This window comes from Rhinatrema bivittatum, chromosome 7 (assembly GCF_901001135.1).
Source record: "Rhinatrema bivittatum chromosome 7, aRhiBiv1.1, whole genome shotgun sequence".
NCBI lineage: Eukaryota > Metazoa > Chordata > Amphibia > Gymnophiona > Rhinatrematidae > Rhinatrema > Rhinatrema bivittatum.
The window spans coordinates 237,600,646-237,623,603 of record NC_042621.1 but is presented as its reverse complement, the minus strand read 5'-3'; the positions used below and the strand labels follow the sequence as shown (position 1 = coordinate 237,623,603).

The 22,958-nt window shown below is 42.5% G+C and overlaps 1 protein-coding gene across 1 annotated transcript in view; it reads right to left on the bottom strand.

Moving 5' to 3' along the window:
• STK32C (serine/threonine kinase 32C) overlaps positions 1–22,958 on the bottom strand; it is a 695,653-nt gene that overhangs the window by 73,678 nt on the left and 599,017 nt on the right. Inside the window, exon 3 of the mRNA XM_029609989.1 lies at positions 15,560–15,711. Within this exon, the coding sequence (XP_029465849.1) occupies positions 15,560–15,711 (152 nt within the window). The remainder of the gene's footprint in view (positions 1–15,559; positions 15,712–22,958) is intronic.

The window sequence follows — 22,958 nt, the reverse complement described above, 5'->3', positions numbered from 1 at the left end:
GTCTCATACCTACAGACTGCACATAAGACACTCCACCACCTGCATATCCTGAGCCCTAGCAGCTCAGCAGTCAGTATCTCTCCAGGGCTATAGCTACATGTGGTGCTTCCTGCCCTTGATCGGGAAACCCCAGAGATAATGGCTGACTTCTGTGGGATATAACAGGGGAACCTTTTATTTCTTTTTGTGAACAAGGAGAACAAAGTCTACATCAATTCCTCCTCAATTCAAGGCCTGAGAACAGCCCTGCTCAATACTGGAACTGCCAAATTTTAAGAGAAAGATTTTGAGCCTCTGGTATTGCATGCTCATGCAACTTCCTTCCCATTCTCTATCCTTCCAGTAAAGTACCTGATTTACCCTGGTGACTGCAAGACAAGAAGAAATGGGCAGATACCACCAGCACCAGCACCACTTCACCCTGCCCAGCTAGCACAAAAATCGTTACCAAACTTAAACAATTTTCCAACATTTGTGTCTGTAGTTGGAATCTATTCTCTGTCTCTGCTTGCTCTATGCTTTCTCTTAGTTTCCTCTCTGCTTCCTCATTCCTTTCTCTTTTAAAGTTTTTCTGGTCTACCACTCATTTCTTTATCATTTAATTTTCTTCCATGTATATATCTTTGTCTAGCCAAGGGCTGTCTCTCTACAGCTCATTATCTTCTCTCACATCCCTCCTTGCCACTTCCACCTCTCTCCTGACCTCTTCCCTCCCTCTTCTCACAACACTTTCCTTGGTTTACCTCTCCTAAGAGCACCCAATTTTGTCCATGCAGCCCCTTTCCCAGTCCTCTTCAGCTCTCTCTTCCTCTTAAATTCCCTTTGCCTAATCCCTGCTCTTCTTCTTACCATAGCCCATATCCTCTCGCCCAGGTGGTATCCCTTTTTGCCTTCTCTCAGCTTTCTCCTTCTCACAGCTCTCTCAGTCCTCTCTGCTTCTCTTCCAGCCCCTCTCAACCACAAAGCATGTGTACACTCCTTTCCCTCTCCCATAGTTCCTTTCCCAATCAGAATTCCTTCTTTCATTTCCTCTCCCAGACTCTCCCAGCAATATTCTCTCTCCCAGCTAGATTTCCCTTTTACAAACCAATCATCCCATCTCAGACCCTCCTTATAACTCCTCTGTCCCTTTTTCCCTTTCCCAGTCCCTCTGTCAGCAGCCCTCCCCATCTTCACTGCACCACAGGAAGCCTAGCACTTGCCTGCTATCCCCTGCAGCCCATTGGTCCTCCCCTACAGCTTTGAAGCAAGGAGCAATTAGTCCCAATCTACAGGAGTGCAGAAGACAATATTCGGGGTGCTCATGAACCCACAGCACCCACAGAGCTGGTGCCTTTGGTCCTCAGGGCAATTTTTAAACTGTCCACATTGGGACAAAGTCTGTGGGTACTTTAGCCAAGAGAAAGCATGTACAATCCCTACCTATTAATAGTGGGCTTATTTATATGGTTTTACTAAATTAATTTCTTATTTTTAAGAGATGTTAATAAATTTATGTCATGCTATATTCTGTTCAAGTGTATTATTTGAATGTTTAAAGTGGAAATAATAATAATAATAATAATAATAATAATAATAATAATAATAATAAAAGAAAGCACTGCATTTTTTCACTTTGTAATTTACTGGTGACATTTGCATCTCCTTTTTGTGTGGGTAGATTTATCTAGCAAATAATAGTTTGTCCAGCTAAATTTTGGATTTAACTAGTCAAACCGTGGATTTAAAAATTGCTCTGGACTCTGTTCTGAACTTATCAAGCTAACCAGTTAACTGGATAAGTCAAGGGGTGTCCCAGGTCAGAGCAAAGTTAGCTGAATAAATATAAAATAAAATCTACCTCATGCATATTCATTGTGGATCTCTTGAAAACCTGACTAACTAGGTGCTCCCCAAGGACCGAGTTGAGAACCCCTGATCTAGGATATATGTAATGTTAATGCAATAATGATCCACTTGCTGACTTCCAAAAGGTGTGTGTGGGGGGGGGGGGGGGGGGAGGAATTTAAAGTTATCCCTCTAAATGGCACAGTTTGGGATATTCAGCCCAATATCTGGCTAGCTTTAAGGTAGCCAAGGCCAGATAACTTTAGGTCTGCTCTGAAATGGATATAAAGTTATCCAACTTAGCTGATTGTAGTTAAAAATCAGCTAGGCTAGCTGGATAACTTTATATCTGTTTCAGAGCACGCCTAAAGTTATCTGGCCTTATGTGGCAGGATAACTAGCTATTACCCAAATATCTTCAAAGACATCCAGGTAAGTAGCACTCCTGTAAAACAAACCAGTAAAAACCCAGCTAGATTCCCACACCTCACCACAAGTTGCAACTCCCCAACCCCCTAGAAATGTTTTTCTAATGCCCAGAGATATTAGGGCTGCTGGGGCTTGGGCCTCCAGCCCTCCTTCCTCTTCCCCACTAAGGATGCTGAGAAATTGCACTCTCCCCCCTCCCACCAAATACCTCCCTCCAGGCTGACACCCTCCCCAGAAGCCCTCCTGCATCGGAGAGCCCTCTTTGTATGCATTACTGATACAATACGTACATTGATTTTCAAAGGAAAACTCCCAGCACAGTTACTCTTTGAGCCTATGCAGGGATTCTTTTTAACCTGTATACTTTGCAGGTGCAAAGCACACAACATGTAGGGATTTAAAAATCAAATCTCATGTAACTCAGTTGGCCCATCCCAGGTTCTGCCTTTTCCCTACATTAATGGCTAACAATAAGAGGGAATATTAAAGTAGGAATATCATTTTTTCCTATCTCCTTTAGGAGGCATTTTTTGATTGAGGCTATATTTTCAAAAGGGGTTTCTTCTGTCCTGTGGTTACAGTAAAACAATTTAAAAAATAGTCCCCTTACTGTTTCATTTAGCAGTTGGTTCAGATTTTCAAATGTATGAATGTATGATTTATGTTTTATTTTATCTATCTATATATCTATATATAGTAAATTGCTTATTTTTGCTTATTTTTTTAAACAAGAAAAGTTGTCTATAAGTTTGAAATTGAATAAAATTGAAACTATATCTTAGCATTAAAACATTCAGACTATATAAAGCATTTGCTGTAACATCTTGCTACTTTGGTACAAGAAATGTAATTTGTACCATAGCTTCCTCATTTCTAAACTATGTTATTTCTTTTAGGAATTAGAGAACCTGATCAATCTTATCTAATACCAACTGACTGCTTCTAAATCTAGGACACCCCCTGTCTGTCTATGCTATCCATCCCCTTACTCCTCTTGGCACACAATCATTATATCATGCTTGTAAAATGTACAGTGCAGAGAATTTAATTATCTGATAAGAAAGTATGTCCCAATTTTAATGTCATTTTAACAGAATAAGCTGCCAAGGTCCAGTAGGCTACAAAGTGTAAACTTCAAAATGGAATCAGTACACACTGGAAGCAATATTAACAACAGTTTTTTCTGTGTTTTTACTCAGTATTTTCAAATAAACAATATATGCTTTTATTTCATAAAAATACAAATACAAACATCTTAATTTACCAACATAAAAATGCATTCATTCTATAGGAAACATAAGAGACTTTTGATGAAATTAAAAAGTCATGGGACAATAGACAATGTTCTAATGTAGATTGAGAGAACCGGAGACAGAAAATGGAGAGTAGGGCTAAATGATCAATATTATCAGTGGAGATAGGTGACTAGTGTAGTGCCCCAGGGATTTGCTCTAGGACTGTTTTGTTTTTTTTTTAACATATTTATAAATGACCTAGAGATGGGAATAACAAGTGAGGTGATCATACTTGCCGATGATACAAAATTATTAAAAGTTGTTAAATTACAAAAGGATTGTGAGAAATTGCAAGAGAACCTTGAGAACGGGGAATCCAAATAGCAGATGACATTTAGTGTGGACAACTGAAAGTGTTGCACTTAGGGAAGAGAAACCCAAATTATAGCTGCACAATGCATGGTTCCACATTGGGAGTCATCAACTAGGAAAAGGATTTAGGTGTCATCATTGATATGTTGAAATCCTGTGTGGCATTGGCCATGAAAGCAAATAGAATGATAGGAATTATTAGAAAAGGAATGGAGAATAAAACAGAGAATATCATAATGCCTCTGTATTGCTCCATGGTGTAACCATACCTTGAGTATTGTGTGACGTTCTGGTCACAGCATCTCAAAAAAGATATAGCGGAATTAGAAAAAGTACAGAGAAGGGCGAAAAAAATGATAAAGACGATAGAACAATTCCCCTATGAGGAAAGGCTGAAGACAAGTGCAAGGTGTTGCATATAGGGAAAAATAACCCTTGCTGTAGTTACACGATGTTAGATTCCATATTAGGAGCTACCACCCAGGAAAAAGATCTAGGCATCATAGTGGATAATACTTTAAAATTGGTGGCTCAGTGTGCTGCAGCAATCAAAAAAGCAAACAGAATGTTAGGAATTATTAGGAAGGGAATGCTTAATAGAACGGAAAATGTCTTAATGCCTCTATATCGCTCCATGGTGAGACCGCACCTTGAATTCCATGTACAATTCTGGTCGCCACATCTCAAAAAAGATATAGTTGCGATGGAGAAGGTACAGAGAAGGGCAACCAAAATGATAAAGGGGATGGAACAGCTCCCCTATGAGGAAAGGCTGAAGAGGTTAGGGCTGTTCATCTTGGAGAAGAGACAGCTGAGGGGGGATATGATAGAGGTCTGTAAGATCATGAGAGGTCTTGAACGAGTAGATGTGAATTGGTTATTTACACTTTCGAATAATAGAAGGACTAGGGGGCATTCCATGAAGTTAGCAAGTAGCACATTTAAGACTAATTGGAGAAAATTCTTTTTCACTCAACGCACAATAAAGCTCTGGAATTTGTTGCCAGAGGATGTGGTTAGCTCAGTTAGTGTAGCTGGGTTCAAAAAAGGTTTGGATAAGTTCTTGGAGGAGAAGTCCATTAACTGCTATTAATCGTTTACTTAGGGAATAGCCACTGCTATTAATTGCATCAGTAGCATGGGATCTTCTTAGTGTTTGGGTAATTGCCAGGTTCTTGTGGCCTGGTTTGGCCTCTGTTGGAAACAGGATGCTGGGCTTGTTGGACGTTTGGTCTGACTCAGCATGGCAATTTCTTATGTTCTTAGTGTGAAACCTAAAAAGGGTTGGATACAGATAACCTTTTAAGTGGAGTGATGACACAAGTAAGGGGGCCCAAGGTAAAGTCTTATGTGGTGATGACTGTATCTTTCCCTTAACACCACACAAGTTTTACATGTACACAGTGTACTATCTAGCTCTGTAACCTGCAGCTGCACATTTCAGCTCCCAAAAGATGAACCATATCTTGGGCATGAGTTACTTTTCAAGTAGGCCTCTGACAAAAGAGTGATGTCATGAGAGAATTTGGTGCTAGAGCAAGAGAGAAGCGTCATTGTTTAGAGGTGATATATCTTCCCTATGGAAGGGTCAATGGGTTGTTATTGCTGCTCTATGACCGGCGCATAGCTCTACAAACCATTAGGCCCCCGCAGAGTGAAGTTATAGCTACTGCATCTATAGCCAAGCATTTTGACACCTATTGTACTGGACAGCCTATAGAGCTGAACACTAACTAGTTAGTGTCCATCTCATATACAGGTCCATGTACCCAAGAGTTAGCTAAGATTATTCTGTCTAAAGAAGTCAAAAAGAGCCAATAGTGAAGCTCCACAGTAAGGAGCTTCTTATTTAGCTCTTGCTGCCTCCTTGGAAGCATATACTGAGCATTCAGTTTTATGGCCTAGCCCATATGGTCTTGCCTGCCAGATAAGTGGCTAGTTGGAATGTGCAAGGGCACTCTAGTTATGTGGAGGCAAGGTTATATGGAGGCTAAAACTTGTACCTAGTGAACCCTTAAGATAAAAACCACACAATGAAAAGACCCAACCAAAAAGTGTATTTTTCAAACCAGTGACCACTTTATTAGTGAATAAATGTAGTCAACAGTTTCAACTCAAGTCAACGTGTTTGGTAATCACATTCTGTAAGGACAAGATAGCAAATCACATAACATTGTAAATGAACTGAACAGCTCATTCAGTCTAGACCTGTACATACATTTTTAGAAATGGCATCATTACATATACAAGCTTAGCATCTTATCCTTTTGGCACAATCATGATTACAGCAAAGAACATAGAAAGCCGAAGTGGCACCCCCAATAGATATAGTACAGCTCTAATTTTAGAGCTGATAGCGGCCTTACATTGTGATGGCAAGAAAAAGGCTCCAGAAAATCCATGTAGAAAGAGTGCACTCAAAGGGGGACAGCCTCCTGGCCAAGGCAGCATAGTTCACCAAAAAGACAGAAGGACAGGACCATAGAGCACAACATGGAGGCCGAGGACCAGGAGAAGACACAACAGCATGGAGGTAGGAGCCCCAAGAGAATACACAACAGCATGGAGGCAGCAGCAGAATGAAATGAGATGAGACACCAGCATGGAGGCAGCAGCAGGATGAGATGAGACACCAACAGCAGGAGCAGGAGATGAGACATAATGAGAAGAGACAGCAGCTGGACCATGACTGGAGATGGTCTCAAAGAGGCTGGAGTATGGGCAGAGCATTGAGGAGGGCATTGGAAGTAGACTGCAGATCAACAGTGGCACACAGTACACCATCCTCATCATCAAGCCAGCACAGGAACTCGGTAGTCAGGACAAGCCCAACAGGCTTCTTCCATCTAGCCAGCACAGGTAGACAGGAAGGGCCCAGATGGCTTCTTCCATATAGCTGGCACAGGAACTCTGTAGTCGGTATGGGCCCGGATGGCTTCTTCTATCCAGCCAGCACAAGAATTCTGTAGTCAGGATGGGCCCAGCAGGCTTCTTCCATTTAGCTGGCATAGGAACTTGGTACATAAGCCTGGCCAGGCTTGTCCCACAAGTCTTGTTCTTAGCCCTTAGTGACCAGCTGCTTGCATCTTTCATGGCCCTTTGCATTTATTGGCTTGCCACTTGGGGGTGGCATGTCTTTGGGGGGCCTACCCTTGGGTCATCTCTCAGGCCAGGGACTGCTGCATGGTGTTGAGTCCTGTGATGCTTGGGAAGGCACAGGTGCAGAGTACGGTATTCTTTGTAGAATCTGTTTCATCACACTGGTGAGGTTATTGATTGATGTTGCAACTGTTGTGAGAGCCTGTGCCTGTGTTGCCAACTGGGCATGTAGGGCCTGGGTGTGCCCATTGACTTCCCTTCTCAGGTGTACTAGCTCTGCCCAAATGTGGTGTAGGTTGACACAATGGCTCCTTTCCAGCCAGTCCAGCTGCTTGTGCATGGAGGCCTTGTCAGTGACAGTGCTGGTGGCAGTGTTTATGCCAAAGCTGGTACTAGTGCTGTGCTAGTTACGTGGAAAGATGAGGTTTAAGGCTCTAGAAGGGGCATGAGGGTGCTGGTAGGCTAGTCCGCCTCAGTGCCTGCTGCCTTGTGCTGGCTATGTAATGTGCTGGAGTGAGGTTGCGCTGGCTGAACAGTGTCTCATTGCAGGCTAGGTTCATTCATTAAGGCCGAAATATTCAAGCCCAAATTCATTGGGCTTACTGAGCCCAAGGCTTCCAGTAGCAGGCAGCTGCTGCTGCTCCCCTCCTTCTCAGAGAACTGGGTCTTTGCATCCATAAGCAAGGGGACATGTAAAAGTCCAGCTATGCAGCTACTCCCTGGGGCTTCACTGCTAGACCCTGGAGCTTGATGGCTAGGACCCGCAGAGACCTGGGTGAGAGCTGTGGAAACAGAGAAGAAATAAGTACCAGAGCTAAGAGATACACACATGGATCATTTGGTGTGATATGCACACTTTGCATCTCAATGTGAGTATCTTATGCTAAATGATGTGCACAACTGTAGCAGCCTTGTCATTTACAGTTGAAGTGATCTTACTGGCTCTGGCTCGCAAGGAATGTAGCCGCTCATCAATGCCCTCAAACACATCCTGTCCCAGCCACTGGATGAGGCACTCCTCTATGGACGTGAGCACAATTGGGCAAGGATCTCCAGAAGTATTTGTTGTGGCTGCAGACCTTCATCTTTAATTGTGCCTTGATGTCCCAGAACATGTGGGCTACCTGCTCTGCACACCACTCCACTTTGATATCGACTGGGCAATTGGTGCACTAGATCTGGCCCTTGACTGCCTTCGATGTCCTTGCTGCATGGTTCCCAAAAAGCATTGGGTAATGCTCAAGGACCCTAGCAATGAGCATCTTATTGTCCTCAATACTAAACTTGAGAGCCCTCAGATGAGCACATCCTGCTGTCTGGCTGCCAAAAGGGAGTGCCACTTCCGCTTCCTCCCTTTCCTCGCTCTCCCTCCCACTCCAGTCTCCCCTCCCTTTCTCCCACCCTCCTGCCCTACAAACTCGCTTCCCTTCTGCTTTCTCCTCTATCTCTAGCCTGCTGTCCTCCTCCCTCCATCGCCACCTTCCTGTCCCCTTCCTCCTCCTATCCCTTCCCTTTTGCCTATCTCTACTCTTGTCCCTGTCTCTACTCCTCCTCCTAGCAATCCTGCTCTTGTACTCCCTCTCCCCCTCCTCTCTTCACGCCTCTCCTCTCTCCCCATGCCTTTCATTTTCAGTCCTCATTTCTCCTCCTCACCACAACCCACAACTGCTCACTCCTCCTCACTTCTCCACTCCTCCACACAAAAAGACAGATAGACAAACGTGACAAACAAAAACTTCCACACACAGAAAAATACAAAAGAGACCAAGGAAAAGGGAAACAGATGAGAATACCAAACAGGACAAGTCACTCAGTAATCACAAGAACCTCCTAACCTCCAACTATCTACTAACCAAAAACACCTACCTCCTCTCTTTACAACTCATGACACACCCTTAAAGAGGCAGCTGCAGGAAGCAGGAATATATAAACCATAAAAATAGCAAACCACACATAAATCAGGCGTAACGCAGCAAATGACGCACCACGCACTAAGGAAATAGCCTACGCAATGTGGAAGGTGTTACAGATTTCGGTATCATTGGCCTACAAAGACAAGCCTTTCACAATAACCCTTCCATTATGTCACTCATAAAACTGTTAAAAAGAATCGGTCCAAGAACCAATTGCTGAGGCACACCTCTTTGGACTTTCGGAGAATGGTAAATAATAAAACAAAATGTATAAATAAATAAATTTGCATCTGCTTTTTTGTGCAATACATTTTCCTTGGAGAACTTGTATAGTTTTGAAAATGTAAAACTGCATGCATTGTTGCCGATCCTGACCTAACCCTACCACCAAGCCCATTTTTTGCCAAAGTAAAAGTACAAGTGTTGTTGATTCCTATGCAAAATTTTACCTATACAAATGATTTCTGAAAACTTCCCTACTAATAAATAATGTAATCTTTATAACATGTGCTTACGGCTGTCACTGTGGCTGGTAAGATGGGAACATGCCAAGGACATCAAGGAAAGATGGAAGAAAGAGTGACCAGCAATGCACCACCCACTCCTCTTCCATATACAATCCCACCTCCAGATGTGTACACACAGTCCCTGGACTGGTCAATAGCAGTCCAGCCTGCCCCTAACTTGGGATTGGCCACAAGAGCTGTGTAGTCAGCCAGGGAGAGCATGTGTTATGGGGGTGCTGATATCAACCCTTGCTAGTGCATCTTGCTCCCAATGACAGTCCAGCTTTTGATAATAAACCCTCCATGTACTGTCAATTTTCAAACACAATCCTGATATCTGCACATAATTTTATGGAAGTTCTTGCCAACATATTTGTAACAGTTAAACTTTAGTAAGCTCCTCTGAGGAAAAATAGCACTGTTAGTATATGCTCAATTGAGCTGAAACGTTAAAGAATCTCAGTATATTCATTTTGTATTGATATGAAGATCCAAAACTAGATTATTAGATTAGAAGAAAGGGATATTTTTTTAACTTTAATATGAATGAATGATTTAGTCAGATTTATGTTAAGATATCACCATTAAGCAATAAAAAAAGTTCTTAGTCATTTTATGACAAAACAGAATTTCTGCTATTACAGGCATTGTCACATTACACTACAAGGACTCAGATATTAAACATGAACCAGATAATGGAGTGAATTTTCAAAGGAGTTACACACTTAAAAGTAGCATATATTATAGCAATTTTCAAAAGCCTATTTTTGTGCATAAAATCCATTTCCGTACATAAAACATCGTTTATGCATGTAAATCTTTTTGAAAATTACCTCCAGAGTATCACATTTTACAAAGTTTAACTCCCTAACATCACATGTGTAAAGTTATTTGAGGTAAATAGTGACACTCATTCCATTTAATTTTAGTGTAAATCCCTTGAATTAGCAGTCTTATTAAAAGGGAAGCTTTAAAAGAGATTCTTCATGGATAAATGGAAAGTCAAAATTCAGCACTGTGGTAAGTGGACAATTTATGTGGCTAGATAAATTGTCATGGATATTCAGTGGAGCACTGCTGATTAGGCACTCCACTGAATATAGCTGGATAAAGTCCTAGTCAGCTGGATAAACTTATCCAGCTAACCTTAGGACTGCTCTCTGACCTGACCAGACTTTGCAAGATAAGTTATCTGGCTAACTGAATATCGGAGTTAGCTGGATAAGTGATCCAGGTAACTTAACTCCACCTTGGAATGCCCCCACAACACCTCCAATTTATCTGGCTTTTATCTGGCTAAACAGCTGGATAATTTGGAGGCATTCAGAGGGCAAAAAAATTAATATCCACAGTGGGCCAGATTTTTAACCCTATGCGTGGGCGTAGATTTGTGTGCGCAACCCGACGCACACAAATCTACGCCCGATTTTATAACAGGCGCACATAGCCGCAGGCATATTATAAAATCCGGGGTCAACGCACGCAAGGGGGTGCACACTTGTGCACCTTGCACGCGCCGAGCCCTAGGGGAGCCTCGATGGCTTTCCCTATTCCCTCCGAGGCCGCTCCGAAATCGGAGCGGCCTCAGAGGGAACTTTCCTTCCGCCCCCCCCTCCACCTTCTCTTCCCCTACCTAACCCGCCCCCCAGCCCTATCTAAACCCCCCCTGACCTTTGTTGGTGAAGTTGTGCCTGCCTCCGGGCAGGCGTAGGTTGCGCGCACTGGCCAGACCGCTGTGCCGGAGGCCTCAGTCCCGCCCCGCCCCACCCCACCCCTGGGCCCACCCAACCCCCGCCCATTTTTTCAAGCCCCGGGACATATGCGCGTCCCGGGGCTTGCTCGGCGCGTGCAGGAACGGGTTTTCAGGGTTACGCGCGTAACCCTTTGAAAATCCTCCCCAGTTTGTCCAGCTAAAGCCTGAACTTAGCTGAACAAACCAATTCAATATTGACCTCTGAGTGTTTACCCACAAAGCCCCTTTCAAAATTTCCCTCCCCTCAGTGTGGGGAATAGAGGATGTAGGAGAGGTGGATTAGTGCTGGGGTTCCCCTGCAATGTATGCATGGGGGAGTTTATTTTTAACTCTCTGAAAAAAGCTCCCTGTGGGAAGTTTGCAATCTCTGCAGGTAATTACACATCTGCCTTCTCCACTGGACAAGACATTTTCAAAAGGAGACTTCATCTGCAGTCTATGCTGGTGGTAGATGTGGTGGTGGTGGGGGGGAGGGGAAGGGGGAAGACTGAAAATGTTTCCCCTCTCCCATTATGTTTTACCCATGAAATGTTTATGGAAACTTACAATTTTGTGACTATAGATAAAATCCTTTCAGTAAGTAGTCAACTGCTATTAACTAATAAGAAGGTTGCTTTAACATAAGGACGGTAACTTTCAAATGGGCGCACAGGCGCACATATACAGGTGAACATCCAGAGACGTGGAAATTTTGCAGTGCATACATGCACATGTTATATAATAGCCTAGGCACGCACATATATACCGTATTTTTCGCTCCATAAGACGCACCTGACCATAAGATGCACCTAGGATTCAGAGGGGGAAAATTAAAAAAAAATAAATTTGTGCTAAACCGGCTCTGTCCCCGGGCGTCTGTGCGTCTTATGGAGCAAATTAGGGGAGTGCATAACATTTTTTTTTTTCTTCCCATTTTGTTTTTGGGGCCGGGGAGGGCCATTTCGGTCCATTCCCCAGATCAGAAAACTTTTGTCTTTCTAATTCTCTGGGAACCCCCCCCCCCCAAAAAAAAACCCAAAACCATCCCAACACTTTAAATTAATTAACAACCCCCACCCTCCTGACACCCCAAGACCTGCCAAATTAATTAAATACAACCCCCCACCCTCCTGACCCCCCCAAGACCTGCCAAAAGTCCCTGGTGGTCCAGCGGGGGTCCAGGAGTGATCTCCTGAACTTGGGCCGTCGGCTGCCAGCAATCAAAATGGGGCCGACGGCCCTTTGCCCTTACTATGTCACAGGGGCTACCACTGGCATTGGTCGACCCCAGTAACATAGTAAGCGCAAAGGGCCGTCGGCACCATTTTGATTGCTGGCAGCCGACGGACCAAGTCCAGGAGATCGCTCCTGGACCCCCGCTGGACCACAAGGGACTTAAGGCAGGAGTTGGGGGGTTCAGGAGGGTGGGGGGTTGTAGTAAATTAATTTGGAAGGTCTGGGGGGGGTCAGGAGGGGGGGGTTGTTAGATTTTTAATTTTTTTTTATATTCGCTCCATAAGACGCACAGACATTTCCCCCACACTTTTGGGGGAAAAAAAGTGCGTCTTATGGAGCGAAAAATATGGTACTCTTAATTCAAGCTTGTGCACACCCAACAGCATAAGTCGGGTTTGAGCTGTGTAAGTGTGGGAATTTTATAACAGTTGTGAATCTACGCCATGACCAATTTCACCAGTTCACCCACTGGCTTGTCCAGTCTAGAGCTAAGTCTTCCAAACTCCCCTGGTTCTTTTCACCCCTCACAGATGCCTGGAAATAGCACAAGTAAAGTTACGCGGCACTGGACCTGGGAGCACGCCCAGGCGCGTCAGTACTTGTGTACACATCTCTTGGCCCTGCCCCAGAACACCCATTCCCCGCCAATGTCACGCCCACATTCCACCCCTTTTTTGTCTGTTGGGAGTTACATCTGTATCAGGACTTGTTTGCGCCTGTAGGCAGCTTTTAAAATCAGGTGGACGTGTGCATGTCCTACATACGCACACATATCCCGATTTTGGCATGCACCCGGCTGTTAAAATTCACCTCTTAATGTAGTCAAAAAGGATTTTAGCTTTAATAAAATGTCACTTAATACTGCTGAATATATAGGAGAAAAAAAAAAGACTACGAATTACAAGATTTTTAAATTTAAAACAATACACATGGATTTTTATGACTCCAAGACATTTTTATAAATCCAATAATATAACAAGATTTTGCTTATATGGATTTTAAACTATTTCTAGGATGTCAAGAAGCCTCATGTCTAATGAAATATCCAGAATATACAACAAAATCATTTAATGCTCACCCCATTATGGGGGTAATTTTAAAAGGAGTTACACATGTAAATGTAACTACTATTGTAGTAATTTTCAAAAGCCATTTACCCACGTATAATGCACTTATGCAAGTAAATCCTATGGACAATTCAATGTAGCAGTTTTCAAAAGCCCATTTACATGGGTAAAGTGTATTTACACATGTAAAACTCAATTTAAGTGTGTAAATGCTTTATAAAATCAGGCCCTATGTGTCAGAGACTTGCTCATTGGTCATGCTATATTGGTTAAGAATAATTAAATATCTATAATTATCAATAGATATTTCATAATTAAAATGGAAATAAAATGTTGCAATTTCAATGGATATTACTGACAACAATGTTCTAATTTATATCTGAATCTTAATATACAGTATAAATAGACATTCCATTTTCTTGACTTTTATTTCAATGTAAGGTAATAGACCTGGGCTGTAATAATACCCAAGGGAATTATATACTGACTGAGAAAGTACTCATCAAATTCAATCTATATATTTATTTAGATTTTTATATTCCACTTTTCACCTAAGTTTGTACCAGGAAGGATCTGGTGGATTTAAGGAACTATCCCCTAGATTCATCAAAATGCTATAAATTTCACATGAATAACACCCTTTATAAGGAAAAGGGGTGCATTTCTTTTTTTCTGGGTGAAAGAGAGAAAGAGAGAGAGAGAGAGAGAGAGTGAGAGAGAGAAAAAACCTCTTTCTAAGGCTCTTATATAAGTCAACTATTTATATCACTCTAGGAGGGCCAGCTAGTAACTCGAGGTGAGGTTCTGGTAGTGGTCTAGGGTTTTGGGGCCAGTTTTACATGCATAGGCAGACATAGAAACAGCACAGCACACATCAGTGAAGATTTGATGTGATTTTGAATGAGGAAAGGTACACAAAGATAAGATTTTCACAATGTTCTCTTGCCCTAGCTTGATAGCACTCTAGAAATCTCATCTATGTGTACCTTTCCTCATTCCAAATCACATCACATCTTCACTGATGTGTACTGTGCTGTTTGTACATCCAGCTAAGTATGTAAAACTGGCCCCAAATCCCTAAACCATTACCAAAACCTCACCTCGAGTTACTAACTGGCCCTCCTATAGTGGTATAAATAGTTGACTCCTAGGTGTGCTACCTTAGAGTCTGTCTGTCTCTTTCTCCCTCCCTACTCCCAAAATGGAATTTGCAAAAAAATCCCATTTCAGGCATAATGCACAGCTATTACAGGTCATAATGCTAGGAAAAAAGGCACTGAGATAAATAATGCATGCGTTATAGCATTATCGCAGGAGTTAGGGCCCAAACGTGATTTGATGAATGACTCTGTATGATTTTAATATAAGTGCTCAGCTCTGCTGATATACTTCACTACTGGTTCAGCCCCAGATTATGCCATGCTTAAAGTATGATGTACAAGTTTAGGCAAAGAATAAGGATATCACTCTCAGATGAAGATATAAGCCAAATCAAAACATCACAAATCATGTCATGATCAATTAGAAGTTTAGTGATCTGGATCTCGCAAGCTCACTCTGAGTTTGAGGAGCATTAGATCAGTCATTGATGATTCATATAATCTGAATCAAATCCACCCCTCATTCCCATTCAAATGGGTTTACTATCACCCTTTCTTAATTAGATGTACTTAACATTTTATTCATCTAAGTTAATTGGCCAGCTATGTTGGTCATTATAAGAAAACTGATGCACACAAAGAAAGAGTATAGCATAAAACTTAAAAACTCCCTTTAGGAGGCATTTTTAGAAGCAATGGATGTTAGCATATAATAAAAATTATACAACTGAAGGAATATTGTAAAAAATAATAGAAAAATATATAGAAATAAAAAAGAAAGATAGTTTTTGATTTTGAAATATATTTGAAAGGTATGTAATATTGTTTTAAAATGCAGATAGATGACTATTTAGTATAAATTTCATTTTTCATCAAAAAAATTGAAAACCAGCAGATTATTTTAACATCTCAGAGATTTTCAGGGAGCCTTTTATGGGTGTATCATATATTTATAGTCCATATTTGCTTCAAGAACATAATACTACATCTATCTGTGAATGCATGCTATGAAAGAAGTGTACATCAGAAGAAGAAATATTCACCAGAGATTCACCAAGAACACATGCTCTATTTCCTGTAGGATTTCTAGTTCTCTAAATACATTTCGAACCTCGTCTCTTTCAATGCATTGCTGTTTGTTCATGTACTTCATGGCATACATCGTCTCCGTGTCTTTCTTTTGTACAATGCACACCTAAAATCACAAAAATATATAAATACATATTAGTGTAGTAAATAATTCTTTTTTTTTTTTTGTTCTTTCACCTATTAAAATACTATTATTTGATATTTGGCACATAAAATGTGATCTGAATTACCTTAAAATAGAATATGTTGAATGGCAAGTAGGAAGCAATTTCCCTGTGCCTAAGAACTGACTAATCATAATGAATTCTTCTGGAAAGGAACATTTAGCTTCAGGTTTAGACAATGGAAAGACTGAGGAAGAATCAGCTGAAATAGGCAGCATAGTGATATGGTTGTATTTATTTTTATTTCTCTACAAGTTTTCTAAATAATCATACAAGTCAATAGAAATAAAATCCACGGAATTCAATAATGCAAATAAAACCATATATACATACATATAGACAAATGCATATAGATAAAATACAGCTACATTTCAAAGCATAAAACCCTACTCAGCATAGAAAGGTATGTTTTCAGCTCTGTCCTAGGGATGATTGAGGTAAAGTAGACAGTAAACATCCTAGAAATTCTAAAAAATGAAACCTTGTCATGGAAAAAAACTCTGGTTGTCATCTGAGCCAGTCTAAAATGCAGAATATGAAACTGAATCTCTCCAGTAGACATTTTAATATATGGTTCCCCAGATGAGCAGAATTGTAATGTAAGGTTTTATATATTAAAACATAGAACTTTAAATAAGTACACCAGTTAACTAGCAGCAAGTACAATTTGCACAGCTTGAACTTATTACTAGGCCATATCCAAGTAATAAGCTTAGATTCTACTTTCTGCAGGAGTTATGATTTGCAAATACTATTGAAAGAATGCCTAAGAAAAAAAAGATAATTTCCATAATCACACAGTGTTCTTAGGTCATATGGAGGATATTTTTGAAAGCTATTTCCGTGAGTAACACAGCATTTCACCTATGGAAAAAGGCTTTTTAAAAAGTGCCTGCCCAATATGCGGGTAAACTTATGCATATAGGGTCTTTGTACATGTAAGTTTACCTGCAGAGAGCAGAAACATTTCCAGAGGCGAGGTTGGGGTGGAGTTTAAACTTATGCACATTCTTTTGAATTTGTATATGTATGCACATATTTTTCCCTGAAAAAAAACTAAGAAGGTAATTTTAAAAAGATTTGCATGTGTAAATAAAACATACTTTCACAGCAATTTTAAAAAGCCATTTATGTGCAAAAAGTGCACTTTCACGTGACTATCCTATGAACAATTCAATGGCAGATATTGTAGCAATTTTCAAAAGCCCAATTACACAAGTGAAATGTATTTACATGTGTAAAACCCAATTTTAAGTGTGCAAATGCTTTTTAAAATCAGGACCTAAATGCATTCCTTAACAAGTGTAAATAAGTGTGGATAGTATTTTGGGATATTATCAAACAGAAAGCACATGCAAACTTTCTCTTTGCAAATTATTCCAAAAATTAGTCTGCAGATAAAGCCCCTTTGAAAATCTGCCCCTTCCACCCCCTGCGCGTGCCGAGCCTATGTTGCATAGGCTCGGCGGTGCGCGCAAGCCCCGGGATGTGCTTAAGTCCCGGGGCTTTCCTGGGGTGGTGTGTCGGGGGGCGTGTCACGGCCAGTGCATCAACGGGGGCATTCCGGGGCGGGGCCACGGGTGTGGTTCCAGCCCAGGGGCGTTCCAGGGGCATGTTCGCGGCCTCCAGACCAGCTTCCGGACCGGAAAATGGCACGCCGGTGCGAAACTTTTGAAATAAAGGTAGGGGGGGAATTAGTTAGGGCTGGGGGGCGGGTTAGTTAGTGGAAGGAAAGGGAAGGTGGGGGGCGCTGGAAAGAAAGTTCCCTCAGAAGCCACTCCGATTTCGGAGTGGCCTCGGAAGGAACAGAGGCAGGCTATGCGGCTCGGTGCACACAGGCTGCCGATTTTGCACAGCCTTGTGCGCGCCGACCCCAGATTTTAAAAGATATGCGCGCCTACGTGCGTATCTTTTAAAATCCGGCGTACTTTTGTTTGCGCCGGTTGCGCGAACAAAAGTACGTGTGCGCGTACTTTTTTAAAATCGGCCCCAAAATGTACTTACAGACCTTGCATCAATGTGGGCACTTACCATTTAAGTCTGTGTGGTAACTCGAGCAGTAGTGGCTTAGACACAGTCAGAGGAAAAAGGAAGCAGACTCTGGCTGTTCCTTAGGCGCACTTTATTTACAGTGAAAAAAGGGAAATTCAGAACAAACATTGCAGCCCAGCTTAGGTCTGGTCATACACAATCCTGAAAAGTCAACTCAAAACAAACAACGTGGTTGACCTTAGTTTCAGGTACTACACAGTTCTTAGACATAACAGGTCTTAGCATCCGGTAGGTCTCTGCCTGCTCCCTGGGGCCTCCCTAATACTTCTGGGCCCTGCCAACTTATGTTAGGATGAAGAGATCCTCCCTGGGCCCAGAATCCCTTGTGCAACTGATCCTTAAGGAAGACCAGGCTAGATCTCTGTGGCCAGTCCCTTAAGTTAATTTGAGGGAGTTTCCAGTATATTTCCTTGCATACCCTCCCCCCAGCTCAGCTTTGTCAGATGAGCATCTGCCCATAAAAGGGACACCTCTCATGACAGGAAATCCGCATTTGTTTTCTCTCTTCCTGCCCTATGCTAGATCTTGTAAATGAAGGGCTGTAGGGCCAGGACCCATTTCATCACCCTTGCATTGGACTCCTTGTTCCTATTCATCCATAGGAATGGTTGATGGTCCGTTTTGAGTGTGAACTGCCATCTCAACAGGTAATAGTGCAAGTCCTTTAAGGCCTACTGGACTGCCAAGAGAAGAAGGCCTTGCATCAGCTTTTGAGTAATGTTTGCCCAGGATGTTCTTGGCCATCCTTCTCCTGGACTAAGATGGCTCCCACTCTGACTTATGAGGCATCGGTCTGCATCATGAAGGATTCGGTGACCAGTTCAGAGCATATATCCTGCTTTAGGGCTCTGAAGGCCTTTTCTGCTTCCTCTGACTACTGGACCTTCTCTGGTGCTTTCTTTACTAACAGCCTTGTGAGAGGCTCTGTCTTCTCTGAGTAGTTGTGAATAAACCTTTTGTATAATCCTGTAAGGCCTGCGAATGCTTTCACTTACACTTTTGTTTGCAGAACTGGAATCCGAGTGATTGCCTCGATCTTCCTGGTCTGTGGCTGGACCATGCCCTTCCCCAGGGTGTAGCCAAGATACTGGACCTCTTGCCCACACAGCAAGCACTTCTTTGGGTTAGCTGTTAGCCCTGCTTTCTTTAAATTGGTTATCATGGCTGGGAGTTGACTAAGATGTGTGTTCCAATTGGGGCTGTAGACCGTGTCATTGTCCAAGTAGGAGGCTATGTACCCTTGATGTGGGCAGAGCAAGCAGTCGACGAATCATTGAAATGTTGTGGGGGTACCATGAAAGCCAAATGGAAGTACGGTAAACTGGAAAAGTCCACTGGGTGTTGAGAACATAGTCTTCTCTTTCACCGAGGATGTGAGAGGCACCTGCTAATACTATTTGGTAAAATTGAGGGCAGAGATTAACTGGGCCAACCCCAGATAATTAATCAGTTCATCCACTCATGGCATCAGATAGGCATCCAGTTTTGAGACCTCGTTGACCTTTTTAAAGTTGATACAGAACCTTATGCTCCCATCTGGCTTCAATACCAATACTATAGGTGAGGACCAATCACTGTTAGACTACTCAATTTACCCCAAGCTGTAGCATCTCCTTCACTTTGGTCTCGATGATGTGACACCTGGCCTCGGGAATCTGATAGGGTTGCTGCCATACCACAATTCCAGGAGATGAAATGATGTCATGTTGCATCAGATGAGAATGACTGGGCAGGTTCAAAAGCTCTCCTTTTTTTTTCTCCATCAGCTGCTTTAAGTCTGCTGTTTGTGTAGTGGACAGCTGTTCTCTGAAAGGAACTTGGGCTCGGTCCACTTCAGGCCTGACTTCTGGACCAAACTTTCCTTCCTATACCATGCCACACTCCTGTGCCACCCATTTCTTCTGAAGGTTTACGTGGTAGATTTGAGTTTTCTTTTGTTTATCTGGATGAGCTATTTTAGAATCCACGGGCCCTCTTTTCTCCAGCCTGTAGAGTTCCCCCGTCAAAATTGCTGTTGGTAAGCTTCTGGGGTGAGTCCTGCTCTCCCTTGACTTCTGTGTAGGTGGCCCTCCCTTATGTATTAACTGTTTGGTAGGCATCTTGACTAGCTCTGGTGAGTAAATTCCCCAGGTAGGTAGCACACCTGTTCTCTGGCCAACTTGCCCGTTGTGCTGTGCACTCAAAGTTTATCAAGAAGCCATCTGGGTCTTCTTTAGGGTTCATCTTAAGGAGTGTTGGTGACACTGATGATGGACTGGTTGCAGCTATTGCATAGCTTGAGCAGTCTCCATTAGAAGTGTATGCTGAATCGGCACCTGCTCTCGGAATGCCTGCTGCTGATTAATTTGTGCTTGCAGGACGTTTTGTAATTGCTGTTGCCTGGTAGCAAGGACCTGGATCACCTGCTCACTGAGCTGCTTCCAAGTTACATACCTCTCAGAAAATAGGAGATTTGGGAAAAACGAAAAGAAACCTGCTGGCCTATTCGGTCCTTACTCACTATTTGACTTCTGACTATACAGGTGGGGATAGCCCCCATAGCCTGTTGTGCAAAGCTGAAGGGAGTGCAACTGGGAGGCCCCAGGAAAGAAAAAAAACCCAAAACTTTGCAGATTTTTTTTCCTTTTCTTGCTGCAGCTGTGGGCTCTTGTCTGTGCTTCCTGCTAAGGCAATAAATCACTAAATCATCTTTAAGCAAAACAAACAAATAATAAACATTCGAGGGGAAATGCTCATATCATTAGGCTACTATGCTATTCAACTTGCAGGTTAGCCATGCTTTTGTCATCGCCCCCTAAAAATATACATTTTTTAAAATAATTTTTAAATGCTATTTGTGGGGAACTGTCAATTTAGTATTTTTCCTAGAAATCCAAATACTTTTGACTTGTTAGGGTTTACTTTTTAGTCTATACGAAAGCAGCCAAATTGCAATGTTATCAAGTCGTTGAATTTCAATAACTGCTTTGAGCTCTCAGAATCCAAAAATGCAATGATCTGTATATCATCTGTATTTAGGAAACAGCTAAGACTGTGGTCTTGAATCAACATTACTAAAAGACCAAGATACAAAATGAATAATAATGGGAACAATACTGATCCTTAAGTACATCACAATCCAGCTCTTAAGCTTGTGAAAGTTCATAATCTAAACAACTTGGAAAGTTTTATCATTTAGGAATGATGATAACTATTCAAGGACCTTACCAATGAAACTAAGTTCTATCAATCTATATAGTAAATCTTAGGATTAATGGTGATGAATACAGCACTCATATCCAAAAAGAATAAGATAGTAACTTTCAAACAGGTGCACATATACACGTGTGGGTCAGCGCACACCCAGAGACTCAGGAATTATAAAGCTTAGACACGCGTATCTCTGAGTCTAATTTTAAGTTTGTGTACCCAGCAGTGTAAGTCGGCTTACGGAAGCACAACTGCCTGTATTTTATAAAAGATGCACACCCAGCCAAGGACCAGTTTTACCAGTTCATCCACCAGTTTGCCCATTGTTCTGGTATGTCCTTCCAACTCCCCTGGTTATTTGGCCTATACTCCCCCCATTTACCCAAGACCCCTCAAAACCCTCACAGAAGCCTGAAACTTTTTTTTTTTAATTTATATTTCCTCCATAGCAGAAGTAAAGTTACGTGACACTGGACCTGGGTGCATGCCCAGGCATGTAGGTAAGAACATAAGAAATTGCCATGCTGGGTCAGACTGGGACCAGATGTCTTTGAGGGGCTGGATGAGCCCAGCATCCTGTTTCCAACAGATCCAGCATCCTGTTTCCAACAGAGGCTAAACCAGGCCACAAGAACCTGACAAATACCCAAAAGAACCTGGCAAGTACCCAAAACAACCTGGCAATTGCACATCTCTTGGCCCCACTCCACCCAAACCACTCCCCTTTTTTGGCAAGATATTCGTGCATTGGCATGTGTGCACACATCTGCCCGCCTTATAAAATCGGGTGGATATGCACAAGTGCCAGATACACGCCCATCTCCTGGCTTCAGAGTGCGTGCAGCTTTTAAAATTCACCTTTAAGAGTGAATCTCTTCTCCTAACCATATTAAGCCCTACTTCATTCATAATTGCTACTAGAGCAAATTTAGTACTATAACCTCAATGAAATCCAGATTGTCTTCGATGAAATGCCAAAGTGCTGTTTAAAAACTGAACAACTATCTATGTGTATGTAAGTTTTTGTTAGTTTGTCCAGTTTGTATATTTGTCTTTGTGTGGAGAAGTGGTGATAGTGGTGTGATTATAGAGCAGGAGTGGTGGTGCTAGTGGTGTATAGGAATGGTGGTGAGGAGGAGTGAAGATCTGGAGAGGTTGGAGCATCAGAGGCATGGGAGAGAGGAAAGGTGAGGTGTGAGAAGAGTGGGAGGAGAAGGAAGAGTAGGAGTATAGAAAGGAACAGGAATAGAGATAGGGAGGAGGGGAAGATAGAAGGAGGCAGGAAGGGTAAGGGGTTAGGAAGGCGAGTTTAGCAGGAGGAGTACAGCAGGGTAGGGATAGACAGAGAGGGGATAGGGGAAGTTGGCAGGGCAGTTGCAGGGGGGGAAGAAGAGAGGGAATTGGAGAGTGGAAGTGAGAGCATAGAACATGACACCTCTTCAGAAGCAGAAGTGGCACTCATTCATCTGGCAACCAGGAAGCAGGGCAGATTCATCTTCCTGCTTTAAAGTTCAGTGCAAAGGACAATGACATGATCATCTCCATGGTCCTCGAAAACTACGACATGCTGTTTGGCAACCATGTGGCCAAGATATCCAGAGCAACCAAGGGCCAGATCTGGCACACTATCGCCCAGGTCATATCCTGCCGCAGTTGAGTTAAAAGGACTGGAGAGCAGGTGGCCCACCATTGTCGCGACATAAAGGCCAAGCTTAAGACCAAGGTGGTGAACTGGAATAAATATCTGCGCCAGACCAGAGGGGGAGTTCCTTTCCCCATCATGACCCCCCCCCCCCCATGGAGTATCACCTGGTCAAACGACTGGGACCAGATGTCTTTGACGGGCTGGACGAGCAGCTGGATGCCATGCGAGCTGAAGCTGATAAATTCACCTCACCTATAAATGTCAAGGCTGCTACAGATGTCCACATATTTTGGCATAAGATGC